Here is a 21,708-nt window from a genome sequence, read left to right as displayed (position 1 = left end):
GATCATACCACTGCACTGCAGCCTGGGCAACATGGTGAAATCCCGTGTCTACTAAAATTACAAAAGTCAGCCAGGTGTGGTGGTGGGTGACTGTAATTCCAGCTACTGGGGAGGCTGAGGCAGGATAATCACTTGAACCGGGGAGGCTGAGGCAGGATAATCACTTGAACCTGGGAGGCAGAGGTTGCAGTGAGCCAAGATCACACCGCTGTGCTCCAGCCTGGGTGACAGAGGGAGGCTCCGTCTTAAAAACAAAAACTCCAAAAAGTAAAACTTGAATTTGCCGCATGCTGGATACCGCTGTTGAACCCTCATGAAGTAATGTACAGCCATTGTATTAAGTATTATAAGTAATCTAGACAGAATTTAAAGTTTATGGGAGGATGTGTGTGGGTTCTTTGCAAATACTACACCATTTTATACTTGGGCATCGAAGGATTTGGGTATCTGAGGGGGATCCTGTAAACAATCACCCATGGATACTAAGGGATGACTGCAGTAATGGCTCAATAAATAACTGGTGAATGACTGAATGATCAGAATGTTTTGAATTCATCATGTCTGCTATTTTTCATATTACAGGTGAATAGAAAATGCATTAAGCCCTTAGTTATTAGCCAGCTGCAGGGAAATGGCCACACCCTAAGTGCCCCTGTGGACTCAAAAGTTATCTTGAATTTTGACACTGTGTATCCTTGCTGCTTAAAGTGGCAGGAGCTGGCTATAAAGGCAGAATTTGAGGCTCCACTCCAGATCTGTCAAATTAAAGAATCTACTTTTTTTTTTTTTTTTTTAATGTGGAGTCTCACATTGTTGCCAGGCTGGAGTGCAGTGGCGTGATCTCGGCTCACTGCAACCTCCGTGTCCTGGGTTCGAGCTGTTCTCCTGCCTCAGCCTCCTGAGTACTTGAGACTACAAGTGTGTGCCACCATGCCTGGCTAATTTTTGTATTTTTTTTTTTTTTAGTAGAGATGGGGTTTTACCATATTAGCCAGGATAGTCTTGAACTCCTTACTTCATGATCTGTCCGCCTCAGCCTTCCAAAGTGTTGGGATTACAGATGTGAGACACTGTGCCAGCCTAGAGAACCTACATTTTAAACAAGTCTAGGTCATTTGTATGCACGTTAAATTTTGGGAAGTTTTATCATGCTTTTTAAAAAAATACCGAACCATAGAAATATTTCTTTAAAATTGTATCCTGTACTCTCATTAATGTAGGGTGTAAGAGAGAGAAAAGGAAGAGAGACAGGAGGGAAGGGAGCAAAGGAAGGCTTTCTTCCCTGCCTCTTAATTTTGCAGCTAGTTTGGATTATGCTTTCAACCTGCATGGGATTTAAAAAAAAAAAAAAAGCACTAGCTAGTTCCAATAGCTATTCTCAGCTGATAACTGAGGATTTTTTTGTATTTGTCTTAAGGTTTTGTTATTAAAGATTCCTCCCTTACTTGTTATGATAAGGGGTGCGGTGGAGACTGTCTTTCATTGTCGACTGACACATCTTCCCCTTCTATCCCTCCTTGGGGTTCTGCTGGCTCCCCCAGGCCTGACAGTTGGGAGAAAGGGCCGGCAAGTGGAAGCCAGAGGAACAGGTGGCGGAATTTCCCCCAGGTGCCTCAGTGTACCCCTCCCCCACCCCACACCTTGCCCTGTTGTCAGGAAAGTCAAGCAATTAATTGCCTAGCAGGAATTGCCACTAAATGTAATTATCTCAGAGGTAGTTTCGAGACTTACTTGTCAGGGTTGAGAGGTTTTAGCCCACAGGCCGGAATTTTTGACGCAGGTTGGATTCTGCTCTCTTTTTGTAAAGTTTCTGGATAAATGGCAGAACAGGAGAGTTTTGCAGGTTTTGGCATAGCTCAACAAAATGACTATTACTGCTTCTGGCAAAGGTGAGCAGTTTTCTCCTTTGAATGAAAAAGAAAGCTGTTGCCGTTCTATTTGCTACATAATTGTTGGTAACTGACAAACAATAGCTTTGAACATAGGTGTTCAACTTACTACAAACTTCCTGGAAAGAAGTCTGGGGGTTGGTGGATGATTCTGTGTTAGTTGGTGACGGTAGTCATTGCTGTGGTCTCCCCTCTGCTATTAGAGTGAAGCAGGAGTTCCAGCCCATCCAGGGTTACCACTGTGGCAACTGGTACATGCCACAGCCCAGCTCTTACCTTCTTTCTGGCTACAGCTACGGCTGTGCGGTGGATGGAAATGGACAGGATTGTTTTTCTGCGCGTGAGATCCCTCAACACACAGCTGGAACTTCGGTTATGCCTAAGGTATCCCTTGCTGGAATGAATCTTGTGTCATTCATGGGCCTGATAATAGTAAACATCACTTTCCTATCTTCACACATTATTATCCTCTGATCCAAATTCCCACAGCCACGGCTTTTGCTACCTGTTTTAAAGCTAGAGAGTAAAGCTGATAGCCTAAGAAAAACGTTTGTACAGGTTTATTGAGGTGTATACTTGATACACAGAAAGTCTCCTGTATATGTTTAATTTTTATGATTTGCTGAGTTTGGACTTGTGTAAACCATAAGTTTTCACTTGCAGATAATTTCTCATTCTCTTCCAGAAACAAAAGGCTGACGAAGTCTTTGTCTAAATTCTTGCTACTAAATTTTAGATGATCATAATTCAATAAATTTTACTCTTTAACACTTAATATAGGACAAAAGGTAGTTTTGGGGTTTGTTTTATAGCAGTTAGATACAAACACTTTAAAAAGATGTTGTAATACTTTGAATTACTGAAGTGACATATTTCTCAAATCACAGGAAGATGTATTGAAGTAAGGGAAAAGCCCCCCCCCCACTCCTCCTCCTTCCCCACTCCCTTCCCACTTAGAAGAAAGTTTACTGTTGGATGGATGTCTTCTAGATCTTTCCCCTGTACTCTTGCTAAATCAGTGTGGTTTGTCTTTCTGTTTTGGTGGTTAGGGGATGATTTAGGCAAGAGTGAACTATGTAATACATACTGTTTTGCTCTTTGCTTGCTTCTGCATAAGGAGACCTTTCTTTAAAAATTGCCCATTTATGGCCTGGGCAAGATGGCTCACACGTGTAGTCCTGGCTACTTGGGAGACTGAGGCGGGATGATCACTTGAACCCGGGAGTTTGAGGCTGCAGTGAGCCATGATTGTGCCATTGTACTCCAGCCTGAGCAACAGAGTGAGCTCATTTAGATACATTGTGATTTTTAGCTCATCCCTTATCTGACATTTTAAATATTTTCCGGGCTTTAACAAACTTACTTATCTTCAAGCATTTGTCTGAGTGTTGATTTTTTTCCAAGAATTTATTTCTGGAAGGGCTGGATTAACGGATGTAACATAAAAATGTTTAAATAGCAAATTACTTGAAGTCTGCAAAAATTTGTACTTTTCATGATTGTGGTGGGTGTTCTTGCTACTGGACATTCCTCTCTGTATATGATTGGGCAATATGATAGGCCAGGGAGGCATTTGTCTGTTATTGAGGGCAAATATCTCTTGAAGTGTTTACTGGTATCTGTGTTCCGTGACTCTGATACCATCTTTTTAGTTTTTCTGTTGAGTTGTGTTCCTCTTGCTTGACTGCATAAGATATTCACAGGTTAGAGAGATTAACACTTTTCGCTCTAAATGTCACAGAAGTCCCCCACCCTAGCTTTTCTCCCAATATGCCTAGTGATACCGTTTGTGTAATGATCTTTGCCTTAAAACCGAAGTTGAATTTCACATCTAGACCCTTGGCTTTTAAACCTTACATTTGCTTTACATTATGATATTTTAACACCCAAACTTTCATTTTCAGTTTTTCTCAGGTCTGTTTTATGTGTGCCTCTTATATAAAATATGTGAGATTTCTTGTCATTTTTTCCCCCTTTTGGCCCAATTTGGGTTTTTCCCTTGTAACAGATGTTTGATATTGAAGCACTTACAAAAAAAAATTTCACCACATTGCCTGAGGTCTTGTCACTCTTTTTTTTTCTTTCGCCTCTTCCCTTTCTGTTCTTTTTTTGGGAGATGGTCTGTTTTTGGTGTTTGCCCTTATATCTTTAAATGGAGAAGTGTAACAATGAGTATAGACTAGCATGTTAAAAAAAAATTTTTTTTAAGGAAAAAAAGAATGAGTATATTACCAACTTCAGAAGTGAAAGTATTTGTTGATTTTTCATCACTCATGAGAAAATTAAGAAATGAACATTCTTTTTTTCTCACCTGGCTACCCCTTCTCTCCATTTCTTTCTCCATTTTTGTTGGCATATCCTAGGATTTTTATCTCACCCTCTAGCCAGATTATTACTATACCATGCATGTTTTCATACAAGAATCATATAAATCTATTTTGTGGTTGTGGTGACCCCACTGTGCCTTCTGCTTGCCATCCTGCTGGGTGTTCCCTGTTGGGAAGCTGCTGAGCAAAACTAAAGATGGGAAGGCTCTGTGGTAGCGCTCTTTCACTCACCCATCCCATTTGGTTGTTCTCTGGTAAAGCGTGTCCTTGCTGAGATGTCTTAGCTTTATTCCCTGCTTCCCCCAATGTGCTGTGCCCCTGTCCATAACCTTTATCTCCCCAAGTTAAGGGGTTACCCCTCTGCACCCCTCTCCTTTACATGTTGGCATTGTGGAGGTGGGTGTCTCCGACATGATTCTCAGGTCTTTGTGGCCCATCGGCACACTTTCCCAGACTGTCTCTAGCTGAGGAAAGACTTTTATAAACATGCTTGTCTTTAAAGGCAGTCAGCTGCATATACAGCGCCAGTGACCCTCAGACCAGAAAGAATGCTTTGTCTCCAAATAGTTGCTGCTTCCCTCAGCCTGGTTATTTAGCATCCACATTTGCCGGAACGCATATGGAAAGGAGAAAATGTAAGGTTACTTAGTCTGGTATTACGAGAAAGGACTTGTGGAAGCCTGGATTCTGGGTGTCTTAGCCATTTCTTTCTTTCCCTTTTATAGAATTAGTTTTTAGAGATGATGTCTTGCTCTTTTGCCCAGGCTGGAATGCAGTGGTACTATCATAGCTCACTGCAGCCTCATCTCCTGGGTCTCCTGCCCCAGCCTTCCAAGTAGCTGAGACTATGAGCTGCATGCCACTGTGGCTGGTGTCTTAGCCATATCTAAATACAAGAAAGACATAGATTGTCTTTTGAAATTTACGGTAACCTATTTTCCAAGCCTGTACGTATTTCAGAGTGAAGGGGACACATACTTTGAGATAGACTGAATAGAAAACATAGGTGCATCTTTGACCCTCAGTATCCTCTCATTCTTATTAGCAAGGGAAGCTTAATTAAGTGCCAGGAGCTAGATCAGCCCTTCCTTGAGAGAGTGATTCCTTGGAATAGCTGGCCATACTTAAAAAGACAGGTTCCCAGCAAGTCTCTAGAGTGGAATCATAAAAATGTATGCTGCCCCAGTAGATCCAACAGACTCTGGGTTAACCAACCAAGATTTGCTTTGGGAGTGCCTCTGTAGTGCACTTCTTCCGTTATGAAAGAATATGATTGCTTTCTTTGCTGTAGCCTCTCATTTTCTTGAGCACCTAATATCCTGATTCTTAGCTGAGCCACGGGTTTTGGGGATATGATTAGAAGGCCATGAGGAAAATGTGCTCATGGAGACGTTATAGATTTTATTCTGGAAGGAGGAGCAGAAATCCGGGTAGAGGCAGGCATGTGGTACAGGAAATAAGGAGCCTGATAACCAGGGACCCTGGTGTCTGGTTCCTAGCTCAGGCTCTAGGATGCTAGTTAGGTCCCAGAAAATCCAAAGGCCAGAGGCCCTTGTTAGGCTTGCTGCTCTTTTGTGACAATTCTTCTGTGACTCAGTTTACCTCTTTCATAATTGTACTGTCACCTAAAGACTCCATCAAATTCAAAATTTGATTTTAAGGGATTAATTTTCTTTTTTTTTTTTTTCTTTTTGAGACAGAGTTTCGCTCTTGTTACCCAGGCTGGAGTGCAATGGCGCGATCTCGGCTCACCGCAACCTCCGCCTCCTGGGTTCAGGCAATTCTCCTGCCTCAGCCTCCTGAGTAGTTGGGATTACAGGCACGTGCCACCATGCCCAGCTAATTTTTTGTATTTTTAGTAGAGACGGGGTTTCACTATGTTGACCGGGATGTTCTCGATCTCTTGACCTCGTGATCCACCCGTCTCGGCCTCCCAAAGTGCTAGGATTACAGGCTTGAGCCACCGCGCCCGGCCAGGATTAATTTTTAATATTATTTTTATTTTAGATAGTATTTTTAGGAGCTAGAGGGTTTTTTTTTCCCAATAAAGTATGTATTGATATTAAACCTTTAAGTAAAATTATTTTCTCATGAGATCCTTTTTTGTTGCAGGAAACCACAGCGCTAGCTGAAAACCAAGATGAAGACCCACTAGAAGGTAACATAAACCTTGTGCTCAAATGGTTGGGAACAAAACCCCATTCCCTGGTTTCTCATTCACTCTGCTTGCTGGAAACTGGGGGGTTCTACTGGAAAATTCCAGTGTAGGTTGCCTAAGCCATATTCTTCAGTAATTCCTCCTGTTTTTGGAAACTGGTTCTATCGGAACAACTTTAGCCAAACTACTTCTTCCCGTCCTTCTGAAGGACTGAGAAAGGGGGACATTCCCAAACAGTAAGAAGACAATACATTGCTTTTAAGAGCCATTTCCTCCGTAAGTTTAGACTTTGACATAAATTATGCGTTAATTCTGATTTTCAAGGGAGAAGAGCATGGAGGTGATTGCTGTGGCCTCAGGGTTCCTGGGGTACCTGTCAGGACAGCACTGTAGTATCAGGCTGGTGGTGCTTCCTGTAGTTGTGAATTTGTTCTGAAAAGAACAAAGTTTGTCTGCCCGGAGACAAACACTCTGAATGTGTCTTATTTGAGGAGGGGAAGAAAATGTTTTGCTTCTTTTAATAAGAAAAATAGAGGAGAAATTCGGAGAACACTAGTGTCTTTTTCTTATCACATGCCTGTCTTATCACATGTTCATCTTGTCTCTCTCTTGATCAAACTCCTTCCCCTAACCAGACAAACCCACCCACTGTTTTTGTGACTTTATCAAAGAAGGGAGCATGTTGTTATTCGTCTTTGCAGCCCCTGTGACTAATTCAGAGTTCACATGTTGGTAGGTGCTCAGTGTTTAAATTAAATCAAATTGATGTTGAAATCTTTAGATACTGTTGAGCAGTTCTAGTTTTTAGTACTTTGATTTGAGCATGACTAAAGGGTGTTTATTTCAGCTTTCCAGGATTTCTTTCAGGTTAAGTGTGAATCTCTCTTCCTGTCTTTATCAGTTATGCAATTTATTAAAATTGACGCAGGATTTCTTGCTCCTTAGTTCAGCTAAATATCTAGGTTCTTGTCTTATGACCAGGAAAAATTAGGCATGCGGACACATTGAAGGGTGAGGAGGAGGGACTTTATTAAGTGAAAGGAAAGCTCTCCACAAAATGAAGGATCCTGCATGCAGGTTTCTACCTCACAAATTGAATACCGGGCCACTACACAGGAGTTGAAAAGGCCAGGCTCCTCCCCTGCATGAGACGTGAATTCCTGGTGGTTCCACCCCATTCTGCCAGTGTGCATGTGGGCCCTTAGTCTGAGCCACTCCACACTGATTTATTTCCCTTACTGTGCATGTGTTAAGGGATGGAATTTTTCACCATGGGCATGTTTAGGCAAGCCCCCTGTGCACAATGACTTGGGCAGATTGGAGGCTCTCCATGGACCCTTCCCTATTTGCCTAGGCATTTGGGTGTTTTCTGCCTCTATCAGAATAATGGAGGTAAAAGTTTGCTTTTTGGATACAGACTGCCAGGGGGTTTAGATCCCACCTACTAGCTCTGTACTTCTAGACAAATTAATCTCTAGTGTGTCTGCTTCACTTTCTGTGAAGTGGGGACGTTGGTACCTATCTCCTAGGAAGTGTGGGCATGCTAGGTCTAAAGTACTTTTAGGTGGTTTAACAGCTTCTGCCGTATGATAACCACTCATGTGTTGGCTGGTCGTAAATCTGGCACAGTACTGGTCAGTATAAACGTAATGCAGTTGCACCTCAGGGAACTAAAAGAACAAGAACAAAGTAAACCCAAAGTTAGTAAAAGAAAAGAAATAATAAAGATCATAGCAAAAATAAATAGAAGCTGGAAAAACAATACAAAAGACCAACAAAATGAAGGGTTCGTTTCTTTAAAAGATGGTCAACAACCTTTAGAGTAAGGGAGAAAACTCAATCAGATGAAAAAGGACACATTACAACTGATACCACAAAAATACAAAGGAACATAAAAGACAGTTATGAACAATTATACGTCAGTAAATCAGATAGCATAGAAGAAATGGGTAAATTCCTGGACACGTACAATCTACCACCTACCAAGATTAAATTATGAAGAAATAGAAAATCTGAACAGACCAATAAAAGGAATTGAACCAGTAATAAAAAGGCTCCCATCAGGCCAGGCCTGGTGGATAATGTTTATAATCCTAGCACTTTGGGAGGCTGAGGCGGGAGGATCATTTGAGCCCAGGGGGCTTGAGACCAGCCTTGGCAATATAGCAAGACCTTGTCTCTACAAAAAATATAAAACTTAGCTGGATGTTGTAGCATGTACATGTAGTTCCAGATATTTGAGAGCCTGAGGTAGGAGGATTGCTGGCGCCCAGGAGGTTGAGGCTTAAGTGAGCTGGGAATGTGCCACTGCATGCCACGGAGGGTGACAGAGTGAGACCCTGTGCCCCCCACCTCAAAAAATCTCCCATCAAAGAAAAGCCCAGGTCCTGGTGGCTTCACTGTTTAATTCTACTGACATTTATTTTTTATTTTATTTTATTTTTTATAGAGGTGTAGTCTCGCTTTGTTGCTCAGGTTGGTCTCAAACTCTGGGACTCAAGCAGTCCTCCCAGCTCTGCCTCCCCAAGGCCTGGAGTGACAAGCGTGAGTCACCATGCCCAGTCCCTACACATTTAAAGAAAATCTAATGCCACTTCTTAAACTACTCCAAAATATGGAAGAGGAAATACTTTGAAACTCATTCTATGAAGCCAGCATTACTCTGATAACACAACCAGAAAGGATTCAACAACAAGAAAAAACTATAGCCAATATTCCTGATGAACATAGATAGATGCAAAGGTCCCCAACAAAATACTAGCAAACTGAATTCAACAGCACAATAACAAGATCATCCGTCATGATCAAGTGGTGTTCATCCCAGGGATGCAAGGATGGTTTAATATACACATATTAATAAAAATACATCCCATTATCCCATCAACAAAATGAAGGACAAATAACATAATTTCTTTTATTTTTTTTGGAGACAGGGTCTTACTCCGACACCCAGGTTGGAGTGCAGTGGTGTGATCTGGGGTCACTGCCACCTCTGCCTTCAAGGCTCAAGCATCCTCCCATCTCAGCCTCCCAAATAGCTGGGACCACAGGCACGTGCCACCATGTCCAGCTAACTTTTTGTGTTTTTGGTAGAGATGGAGTTTCGTCATGTTGCCCAAGCTGATCTTAAACTCCTGAGCTCAGGCGATCTGCTTGTGTCGGCCTCCCAGAGTTGTGGGATTACAGGCGTGAGCGACTGCACCCAGTGATCATTTCAGAAGGTGCAGAAAAAGCATTTGACAAAATTCAGTACCTCTTCATGATAAAAACTTTCAACAAATTAGGTGTGTACCTCAACACAATAGAGACCATATAACAAACTCACAGCTAACATTTCACTGAACTGGGAAAACGGAAAGTTTTTCCTCTAAGATCTGAAAACAGGATAAGGATGCCCGCTTTCACCACTTCTATTCAGCCTAATACTGGAAGTCTAGCCAGAGCAATTGGGTGACAGGGAGAAATAGAAGGTTCCCAGATGGGAAAGGAATAAGTAAAACTGTCCCTGATTGAAGATGGCATCATGTGACATAGAAGCATAACTCATTTTATTGCACTTCATTTTATTATGCTCCACAGATAGTGTTTCTTTTTTTTTTTTTTTAAATAAGTTAGAAGTTTGTAGCAGCCCTGCATTGAGCAAATGTATCTGTGCCATTTTCCCAACAGTATGTGCTCATTTTGTTAACACTGTTTTTCCTTTTTTTTCTTTTTTGGGAGACAGTCTTGCTTTGTTACCCAGGCTGGAGTGCGGTGGTGTGATGTTGGCTCACTGCAACCTTTGTTTCCCAGGTTCAGACTATTCTCCTGCCTCAGCCTCCTGAATAGCTGGGATTAGAGGCACGTGTCTGGGTAATTTTTATATTTTTAGTAGAGGCAGGGTTTCGCCATGTTGACTAGGCTGGTCTTGAACTCCTGACCTCAGGTGATCTACAAATTTTGGCCTCCCAAAGTGCTGGGATTACAGGCGCGAGCCACTGTACTCGGCCACAATAAACTATTTCTTAAGGTATGTATATTGTAAACAAATTTGTTCTTTTAAAACAATTTTTTTAAAAATAGAAACAAGGTCTTACTATGTTGCCTAGGCTGCTGTTGAACTCCTGAGCTCAAGTGATTCTCCAGCCTCAACCTCCCAAAGTGCTGGGATTACAGGCATGAGCCACCATGCCTAGCCAAAGTAAACAACTTTTTAAAAATTTTTTATTCAAAATTTTTTTTTTTTTTTTTTTTTTGAGACAGAGTCTCACTCCGACACCAGGAGGCAGTCTGAAGTGCAGTGGCATGACCTCTACTCACTGCAACCTCCGCCTCCCGGGTTCAGGCAATTCTCCTGCCTCAGCTTCCCGAGTAGCTGGGACTACAGGCACGCGCCACCACGCCCAGCTAATTTTTTCGTATTTTTAATAGAGACGGGGTTTCACCATGTTGGCCAGGATGGTCTCGATCTCTTGACCTCGTGATCCACCCACCTTGGCCTCCCAAAGTGCTGGGATTAAAGGTGTAAGCCACGGCGCCCGGCCACTGTAAACAACTTTTATATGCACTGGGATACCAGAAAATTCGTGTGAATTCATTTTATTGCAGTGGTCAGGAACTAAACCTGCATTATCTCTAAGGTATGAATGTAGAGAAAACCCTACAGACTCTGCCAAAAAACCTGTTAGGTCTACTAAGCAAACTTACTAATTTTGTATCCTCTAACTTTACTACACAAAATTCATGTTTCTATACACTACTAGCTATTTGAAAAAGATAAGAAAACAATCCCATTTACAATAGCCATAACAAAAACTTGAAAGTAAATTGAACCAAGGTGAAAGATGTCTATACTGAACACTGTAAAGTGTTGATGGAAGAAACTGAAGACACGAAAGATATTTCTCATACTCATGGATTAAAAGAATAAATACCGGCCAGGCGCGGTGGCTCACGCCTATAATCCCAGCACTTTGGGAGGCCGAGACGGGTGGATCACGAGGTCAAGAGATTGAGACCATCCTGGTCAACACGGTGAAACCCCGTCTCTACTAACAATACAAAACTTAGTTGGGCATGGTGGCGCGTGCCTGTAATCCCAGCTACTCGGGAGGCTAAGGCAGGAGAATTGCCTGAACCCAGGAGACAGAGGTTGCGGTGAGCCGAGATCGCGCCATTGCACTCCAGCCTGGGTAACAAGAGCGAAACTCCGTCTCAAAAAAAAAAAAAGAAGAAATACCATTAAAATGTTCATAATACTCAAAGTGGTCTACAGAGTTAATGCAGTCTCTCTCTGTCTCACTGTCAGTCTCTCCCTCCCTCTACCCCCCCACCTCTCTTTATTCTGAGGCAGTCTCACTTTGTTGCCAAGGCTGGAGTACAGTGGTTTTTATCTCAGCTCACTGCAACCTCCACTTCACAGGTTGGAGTAATTCTCCTGCCTCGGCCTCCCAAATAGGTGGAATTATAGGTGCCCACCACCACGCCTGGCTAATTTTTGTATTTTTAGTAGAGCTAGGGCTTCTCCATGTTGACCAGGCTGGTCTCGAACTCCTGACCTCAGGTGATCCACCTGCTTTGGCCTGCCAAAGTGCTGGGATTATAGGCTTGAGCCCCTTTGCCCAGCCAGATTCAATGCACTCTCTATCAAAATACCACTGGCATTATTCATGCAAATAGCAAAAAATGACCAGGTACATGGTGGCTCATGTCTGTAATCTCGGCACTTTGGGAGGCCAAGGTAGGTGGATCACTTGAGGTCAGGAGTTCAAGACCAGCCAACATGGTAAAACCCTGTCTCTACTAAAAAATACAAAAATTAGCCAGGCATGATGGCGTGCATGCTTGTAGTCCCAGCTACTCAGGAGGCTGAGGTGGGAGAATCGTTTGAACCCAGGAGGTGGAGGTTGCAGTGAGCTGAGATTGTGCCACTGCGCTCCAGCCTGGGCAACAGGGTGAGACTCCAATCCTCCCCTACCCTCCCACCCCGTCAAAAAAAAGAGAAAGATATATTGTACAGCATGGTGACTATAATTAAGAAATATTATATTGAGGGCCGGGCGCGGTGGCTCAAGCCTGTAATCCCAGCACTTTGGGAGGCCGAGGTGGGTGGATCACGAGGTCAAGAGATCGAGACCATCCTGGTCAACATGGTGAAACCCCATCTCTACTAAAAATACAAAAAATCAGCTGGGCATGGTGGCGCATGCCTGTAATCCCAGCTACTCAGGAGGCTGAGGCAGGAGAATTGCCTGAGCCCAGGAGGCGGAGGTTGCGGTGAGCCGAGATCGCGCCATTGCACTCCAGCCTGGGTAACAAGAGTGAAACTCCGTCTCAAACAAAAAACAAAACAAAAAAAAAAAACAAAAAAAAAGAAATATTATATTGAAAAATACAGGCTAGTTCGAAGGTAGTGAGTCATCGCAACTGGTTGTTGAGTCAGTTGTGGATTGAACTTCTTGTTCTACTCTTTCCCTGCTTCTTACTGCTGCATTTGACTAGTCTTAAAGAGAAGAAAAAAGGAAAAATAAAGAAAAATACATAGAGGATATTCAGTGTTTCCACCACAAAAATGAAAAATAACTGTGAGGTAGTACATTTGATGATTCAACGATGAACGTATACTTGAAATGTTATGTTTCAAAAAAAAAAAAAAAGAAATGTTGTACATGATAAACACATACAGTTTTGTCTGCCAGTTTGAAACATTTAGAAATTAAAGAATAGATCGGCCGGGCGCGGTGGCTCAAGCCTGTAATCCCAGCACGTTGGGAGGCCGAGGCGGGTGGATCACGAGGTCGAGAGATCGAGACCATCCTGGTCAACATGGTGAAACCCCGTCTCTACTAAAAATACAAAAAATTAGCTGGGCATGGTGGTGCGTGCCTATAATCCCAGCTACTCAGGAGGCTGAGGCAGGAGAATTGCCTGAACCCGGGAGGCGGAGATTGCGGTGAGCCGAGATCGCGCCATTGCACTCCAGCCTGGGTAACAAGAGCGAAACTCTGTCTCAAAAAAAAAAAAAAAAAAAAAAAAAAAGAAAGAAAAGAATAGATCATGTGAAACACAAAGTCATTTATGTAGGTATTTTAAAATTTTTTCATAGCCAAATTAAAGAACCAACTCAGGAGACCGGTGAAATTAATAATGTTTCTTACTTAACCTAATTTATCTGTGATGGACTGAATTTGTCTTCTTTTCCTTGCCAAATTCATACGTTGAAACCTTCACTCCCAATGCGATAGTTTTAGGAGGTGGGTCTTTAGAGAGGTGATTAGGATTAGGTGAGGTCATCAGGGTAGAGTCCTCATGAATGGAACTGGTAACCTTACAAGAGTCACGAGAGAGCTTGAGTCCTCTCTCTGCCCTCTGCCATGTGAAGATATGACTTCTGGGCAGTGTGCAGCCCAGAAGAGGGTCCTCACCAGAACCCAACCATGCTGACATCTTGATCTTGGACTTCTGGTTTCTAGAACTGTGAGAAATAACTGTGTTGTTTACAAACTACTCAGTCTCTGATTTGTTGTTAGCAGCCCAATCTAAGAAAATATCCAAGGTATTATTCCAACACGCAATCAATATAAAAATTAATGACTTTTTTACATCAAGTCTTTGAAATACAGCATATATTTTTTCTATTTTTTTCTTTTCTGGCTGCCCCCTCACCTGCAGATTGTGGGGGACCCTTACTCTGAGGGCTATTCAGACCTTACCTTAAAGCGGATTTAAAAATTTTTTTAATTGTGGTGAAATATGCATAATATAAAATTTACCATCTTGACTTGTCAATGTATCACACTTGGTCTTAGCCAAAAGGCCGAGAAGCAATAGACTTTTAAATGTATCAGTGGTATTAAGTACATTCATAATGTTGTGTACCCATTATTATTCATCTCCAGAACTCTTCATTTTTTTTTTTTTTTTTTTTTTTGAGACAGAGTTTCGCTCTTGTTACCCAGGCTGGAGTGCAATGGCGCGATCTTGGCTCACCGCAACCTCCGCCTCCCGGGTTCAGGCAATTCTCCTGCCTCAGCCTCCTGAGTAGCTGGGATTACAGGCACACGCCACCATGCCCAGCTAATTTTTTGTATTTTAGTAGAGACGGGGTTTCACCATGTTGACCAGGATGGTCTCGATCTCTTGACCTCGTGATCCACCCGCCTAGGCCTCCCAAAGTGCTGGGATTACAGGCTTGAGCCACCGCGCCTGGTCAGAACTCTTTATTTTATAACCTGAAGCTCCATACCCATTAAATAACAGTAACTCCTCACTCTCCCTTCCCCCTGGCAACCACCATTCTGCTTTCAATGTGGTGTGCGTTTTATCCTTACATCACATCTCAGTGAAGGCTAGCAATGCTCAAACACTCAATAGCCGCATGTGGCTAGTGGCTACTGTGTTGGACAGCGTTGGTCTAAGAGATGCACAGGTTTAGGGAAGACATAATTACTTTGTCCTGTATAGGCTTCTATTATAGTTTTGGTCAACATCACTGGAAGGGTGGAGATCATATCATTCAGGGTTTGGAGCTGACCACACCATATCTGTTTTCTTGGCTGCAGGTTAAGTAGAGAGCATGCTCATAAGCACATGATCCTGACACCTCTCTCCCCACTAGGGGCATGAGGTCAGGGACCCTTTAGCAAACAACCTCCCGTAACAACAGTGAAGGAAAGGAACCAGGGGCAGAAGTGTAAGAAAATTTCAGAATGTTTTGGGAGAAAAAAGGGAAACATCTACTTTTATGATCAGAAATGCTCAAAGGAAAGATGGTTCAGAAAGGATGGGAAGCTCTAAAGTGTAAGACTCAGACAACACAGTCACCAGTGATTCCAGTGAAGAAAAATGAGAAGTAGCTCATGAAATTTATATGATGCCTAAGGCTGATTTGACCATTTTGGTTCTAAAATGATAAATATAGAAGGGTACTGCATTAGTCTTCTAGGGCTACTGTAGCAAAATACCACAGAACGGGTGATTTAAACAGAAATTTATTTTCTTGCAGTTCTGGAGGCTGGAAATCCAATATCCAGGCTAATTTGATTTCTGGTGAGGGCTCTCTTCTTGGCTTGCAGACAGCAGCCTTCTTCCTGTTTCCACATTTGACCTCTTTATGCATTGTAGGAGAGAATGTGAGCAATTTATCTGCTTTATCTTCTTTTAAAATTTATTTTTATATTTTGTAATGATGGGGTCTCAGTGTGTTGCCCAGGCTGATCTCTCCAAGACTTAAGTGAGCCACTGGGCTTAGCTTCCCAAAGTGTTGGGGTTACAGGTGTGAGCTGCTGTGCTCAGCCTGCTGTCTCTTTTTATGGGGGCACTACTTCTATCATACCAGCACCCAACCCTTATAATCTCATCTAACCTCCCAGAGTCCCCATCTCCAAATGCCTTCACGTTGTGGGGGTTAGGCTTTTAACAGAAGAATTTTGTAGGGCCAAGATTTAGTCCCTAATAGGCATACAGATAAATAGTGTGAACCCATATGAGTGTTAGGAAGCAAATTATGATCCTCAAGGAACTGAGGCTTGGAAAAATTACAAAGGAAAACACAAAAGGCTTCTTCCATTCCATTCAGTACAAGGAGAGGAAAAAAACAGGTTACATTAAAAGAATTAATGACCGTGAAAGCCTTGGAAAGCTCTGGAAGCCTGGCAACTTGGGCTGAAAATCCAGGTCTAATACGTTTGCAATAACATAATAACCACCTCGTCATAGGGTTCCAGGTTTCAGAGAGAGAAGCCCAAGTTATCCCGTGTTTCTGAATTAGTTGCTATGTAAAATTTAGTCACTAACATGAATCTGTTAACTGAGAAGTTAAAGTAGCATGTTTATTTTTATAAACCCCTGTCCTAGGGGCCCTTGGCTTGGCTCACTGTTGAGCATTGTATCTACCTGGCTCCTGCCAGGAACATGGCCGTCGTTCTTGACCTTCCTTTTCTTCTTTCCTCCTAAGTTGAATCCATCCCCCAAGCATCTCAAATATGTCCATTTTTTTTCACCATCTCTTCTGTCAAGTTCAGATGCTCGTTGACTCTGTTGATACTACTACTTTTTTTTTTTTTTTTTTTTTTGGAGACAGAGTCTCACTTTGTCTCCAGGCTGGAGTGCAGTGGTGCAATCTCAGCTCACTGCAACATCTGACTCCCTGGTTCAACCTGTTCTCCTGCCTCAGCCTCCTGAGTAGCTGGGATTACAGCCACCTGCCACCATGCCCAGCTAATTTTTGTATTTTTAGTAGAGACCATGTTGGCCAGGCTGGTCTTGAACTCCTGACTTGAGGTGATCCACCCACCTCTGCCTCCCAAAGTGCTGGGATTAGATGTGAGCCACTATGCCTGGCCAATACTACTACTTTTATAGCTTAAATTTCTATTTTCAAGTCTTATTGAAAGGAAATATGCAATTTAAGAATTTTAACCTTTACTATCTGCGGTACTTCCTGCAAATGCTTTCTAAAAACTTTCTAATTTTAAACTATTTCTGTTTCCTGTAAGACTCTATTTCTTTCATATGCATTATTGACTTCTGCAGATCCACATCTTCATGTGAATATTGAGGAATCAAACCAAGAGTTTATGGTGAAAAGTGAAGAACTCTATGACTCCCTCATGAATTGCCACTGGCAGCCGCTGGATACAGTGTACTCAGAAATTCCAGATGAGACCCCAAAGTGAAGCAAGATGTTCATTAAGATCCCCAGTTATTATACTAATTGTGTCTTCTTTTGTTTAGGGGAAAAAAGTAGTTCTCCCAGGAAGGTACTGGATTCTGTATATAAAAGCTAGTGTCCAGGGCTTACATGTGATTGACATACGAGAACATTAATGTAAATAAACTTCACCAGCACATCTGTGCCTGGAAGTGTGTTATATTAGGTAAGTGCCAGAAGAGCTGATGTGGTGATCATGGTAGAACAAGCTGTTCTACAAAACCCTTGGAAAATAGTTTAATATGAGGTGGGTTTGAGCCGAACTGATTGTGGCATTACCTACTCTGATATGATTTGCTGCTTTCTCTAGCTTCAAACTCTCTTAGAAATTATATCCATAGGCAATGTAAGGTTTCTTGCTTGTGTCTTGTCTAGAGAATGTTAGTTAGAACTGGATGCTTGATCTGCATTTCCTGGCCCCATGAGAGAGAGCTAGATATGGTGGTAGAGACTCAACTGAACAGAAAGGTTCCTAAGCATCAGGCTGGGCGTGGTGGCTCACGCCTGTAATCCCAGCACTTTGAAAGGCTGAGGCAGGTGTATCAACCGAGGTTGGGAGTTCGAGACCAGTCTGACCAACATAGAGAAACCCTGTCTCTACTAAAAATACAAAAATTAGCTGAGCGTGGTGGCACATGCCTATAATCCCAACTACCCAGGAGGCTGGGGCAGAAGAATCGCTTGAATCCAGGAGGCAGAGGTTGAGGTGAGCTGAGATCGCACCGTTGCACTCCAGCCTGGGCAACAAAGTGAAATTCTGTATCAAAAACAACAACAACAACAACAACAAAATCAACAAAAAAGCATGGAAAAGGTTTGCTTGATCCAAACAACCTGTCAACTTTCTAAGATAGAGGAATTAGGCCCTCGTAAAAGCCAGCCAATGTGTATATTGACTGTGTTCCTTATAAAATGTCTTTTTTTTTTTTTTGTCCTGAAGATGATCATTGTGTCCTGATACTTAAGTGACCCTTGGGACTGATCTGACTGAGTTGACTGCTAGAAGACTGATTGCTTAGAAGGAAGTTGATCAGACTGTAGGCAAAGGCAATCTGACATCTCTTCTGCTCTGAACGTGCTTGACAGATGCTAATCCTTGCGCTAACCAAGTTCAAAGACCTGCAACCTGCATGGAGAGCCAGGTGGGCTGCAGCCACTGTAAAGACGCAGCTTCTGCCCCATGGTTTCTCAACCTTGGCACTGTTGCCATTTGGGGCTGGATGCTTCTTTGCTGTGGGAGACTGTCTTGCACTTTGTCCTGACCTCTACTGCTAGATGCCAGAGGCACCTTGCACTCCAGTTGTGACAACCAAAATGTCTCTAGACATTGCCAAATGTTCCCTAGGGGCAAAATTGTGCTCCCCTCCCTTCCCTCCCCCACCCCTCCGACACAACACACCCAATTGAAAACCACTAGAATAGGGCAACGTTTTCAAACTAGGGTGTATCAGAATCTCGTAGAAGGCTTGTCGAAACACAGATTCTTGGGCACCATCCTGAGTTTGATTCAATAAGTTTTGGGTGGGACCTGACGATTTTCAATTCTCTAAAAAGTTTCTGGATAACAACACTCTGAAAACCACTGGCACAGGGATATTCTCAACTAGTTCAGCTTAGTTCTACCTAGAACAGAGGGTGAAGTTCTGCTTTCACTCTTCCCTCCTTAATACGAGGTGTGCAAGTCCCTACTTTCCTACAAAGCCTGGCTCTATCAGCCTTCCTCCTCTAGCCATATGTTTTGGGGACCAGCACTATATTCAGCTCCAGGGAATGGCTCTCATAGCATCTGAGTCATGTGTAGTGATCCCATTCTTCTTGCCAGTGATCAGTAGAGACATATGATAAAATTCTGCCTAACGAGATGTGAGGTGATGTTTTATCTCATTTTTAAAAGGAGGAATAAAAAAGAGACAGCTGCAGTCTCATACTAAGCGTTAGTTTTAGATGTGTTGCCTGATACCGTGGCAGACATAATGGGACTATCAGGAAAGCAATCTTAGGGTAGTGCTGATGCACCCGGGATGGCAGCGAAGGAAGATGGCAAGAAGCTGGGTCCGTGATAATGGCTTCGAAGCTGTCCAATTAGCCCGCCCTGGATTCTCTCTTATCTGGACTTAGGTGTAATCCACTCTGAATTTTTGTTATTGCTAGCAAAGTATCCTGATGCTAGCATGGATAGACACAGATATCATGTGTCTAGAGCTGTGCTGTCTGATATAATAGCCATTCGCCACATATGGCTATTGAAATTCTATTTAAGCAAAATTAAAATTTTGCTTTTCCTTTTGCACTAAGTACGTTGCAAGCGTTCAATAGCCACATGTTGCTAGGGGCTACCGTATTGCGTAGCACTGGTCTTGCCTATAAGACCAGTGCTATGCAATACGGTATAGGTATTGGTATATATATACTTATATACGGTATAAGTATCTTATACTTACAGGTAAGACCAGTGCTAAGCACTATGGTAGCCCCTAGCAACATGGTAGCCCTGAGATTAGGTTAGGTGGATTCTCAGTTTTTCTTCACACTCTTTTTCTAATTGTTCCCCCTCTATAAGATTTTAATTCCATATATATTATTATATGTGTTCTATCTATGCCTGTTCCTTACACACTGGAAAGAGTAAGACTTATCCCCTCTCTATTCCTCCAGAACCAATTTTCACCTTCTTGGAGGTTGATACTGTTCCCTGTTGCAAATACATGGCTAGTGTGGTAGTCGTAAGTAAGTTTAGGCAGGGATTTTAGGTCACTGTAAAGAATTTGGATTTTATTAAAATTAGGAGACAATGAAAGAATTTTCAGGATAGGATTGGCATGGTCAGTTTTGCCTTTAGAAAGTCACTTCAAAGGCAGCGGGGCCAAGATAGCTGATTAGAAGCAGCTGCAGTACTCATGGAGAGGAATGAAAGTGGCCAGTGAATTTAGCACCTTCAACTGAAATATCCAGGTTCTTGCATTGGGACTGATTAGGCAAACAACTTGACCCACCGAGAACAAAGAAAAGAAAGGTGGGGTGATGACCCAACTGGGAACAGCCTGGAGCCAAAGGAACCCCTGTTCCCAGCCAAGGGAAGTGGTGAGTGTGGTACAACCCCACTCCGGAAACCACACTTCCCCCATGGATCTTTGCAACTTGCAGACCAGGAGATCCCCTTGTGAGCCCACACCGCCAGGAGCCTTTTAAACATATGAATGTATGCTGATGCTTTCATTTTATCCTGAGCTCCCTCATCACACCTTAAACCCAGACCTTCTTACTCAAGCTTCATCAAGTTCTGCATGCCATGTTATATGCTGCCCCACCAAACTGAGTTTAACAGTGCTGCCCAAAACTTTAGAAGCATTATCTAACTGCTAACTTCTATTCATTCTCATCAAGCCTTATTGTGTGATGCTATGTGCCTTACGGACATACACACTGTATGTCATTCAATCTAAAATTCTACGAAATATAAGTTCCATAATTTATTGTACCACTAAGAAATATAAAACCTTGCCAATTAAACTATAACAATACTTTTTTTTTTTTTTTTTTTTTTTTTTTGAGACGGAGTTTCGCCCTTGTTACCCAGGCTGGAGTGCAATGGCGCGATCTCGGCTCACCACAACCTCCGCCTCCTGGGTTCAGGCAATTCTCCTGTCTCAGCCTCCGGAGTAGCTGGGATTACAGGCACGCGCCACCATGCCCAGCTAATTTTTTGCACCACTAGTAGAGATGGGGTTTCACCATGTTGACCAGGATGGTCTCGATCTCTTGACCTCGTGATCCACCCGCCTCGGCCTCCCAAAGTGCTGGGATTACAGGCTTGAGCCACCGCGCCCGGCCAACAATACTTTTTTTAACCACTTATAATTTTTATTTTAAAAATTTTAAAGGGGTTCTTTTAGACCAGGGATTTGCAAACTATAGCTCATGGTCCAAATCCAACCACCTGTTCTTGTAAATAAAGTTTAATTGAGAGGTAGCCAAGTTCACTGGTTTCCCTTTTGGCTGCTTTTGCACTACAATGGGAGAGGCGAATAGCTGGGACAAAGATAGGATGGCCTTCAGAGGCAGAAATATTTATCTGGCCAACCCCTGCTCTTGCTTCATTTAGACACATTTTTTTAAAAAATCACACTGGCCAGGTACAATGGCTCACACCTGTAATCCCAGCACTTTGGGTGGCCAAGGTGGGCAGACTGCATGAGCTCAGGAGTTCAAAACCAGCCTAGGCAACATGGCAAAACCCTGTCTTTGCTAAAAATACAAAAAATTAGCTGGGTGTGATGGCAGTGCCTATAGTCTCAGCTACTTGGGACGGGAGGCAGGAGAATCACTTGAACCCAGGAGGTGGAGGTTGCAGTGAGCCAAGATCGCATCACTGCACTCCTGCCTGGTGACAGACTAAGACACTGACTCAAAAATAATAAAAATTTAAAATCAGCCGGGCGCGGTGGCTCAAGCCTGTAATCCCAGCACTTTGGGAGGCCGAGGCGGGTGGATCACGAGGTCAAGAGATCGAGACCATCCTGGTCAACATGGTGAAACCCCATCTCTACTAAAAATACAAAAAATTAGCTGGGCATGGTGGTGCGTGTCTGTAATCCCAGCTACTCAGGAGGCTGAGGCAGGAGAATTGCTTGAACCCAGGAGGCA

The 21,708-nt window shown here is 42.8% G+C and overlaps 1 protein-coding gene across 4 annotated transcripts; it reads left to right on the top strand.

The window, feature by feature from the left end:
* Positions 1-1,818: 1,818 nt before the first annotated feature.
* Positions 1,819-18,234, top strand: C4H6orf52 (chromosome 4 C6orf52 homolog). Of its 4 annotated transcripts, none has more exons than XM_039462723.2 (5): positions 1,819-1,889; positions 2,093-2,273; positions 6,329-6,374; positions 9,468-9,560; positions 16,887-18,234. In XM_039462723.2, exons 1-5 carry the CDS (start codon positions 1,819-1,821, stop codon positions 17,027-17,029), a joined length of 534 nt encoding a protein of 177 aa, XP_039318657.1. In that variant the 3' UTR covers positions 17,030-18,234. The 4 variants fall into 4 exon arrangements, 3 of the variants coding, with proteins under 3 accessions (XP_039318657.1, XP_039318656.1, XP_039318658.1); XM_039462722.2 differs by having other exon boundaries at positions 2,063-2,273; XM_039462724.2 differs by lacking the exon at positions 9,468-9,560 and having other exon boundaries at positions 2,063-2,273.
* Positions 18,235-21,708: the final 3,474 nt, after the last annotated feature.

This window comes from Saimiri boliviensis, chromosome 4 (genome assembly GCF_048565385.1).
Source record: "Saimiri boliviensis isolate mSaiBol1 chromosome 4, mSaiBol1.pri, whole genome shotgun sequence".
NCBI lineage: Eukaryota > Metazoa > Chordata > Mammalia > Primates > Cebidae > Saimiri > Saimiri boliviensis.
This window is presented reverse-complemented; position numbering and strand designations above follow the sequence as displayed.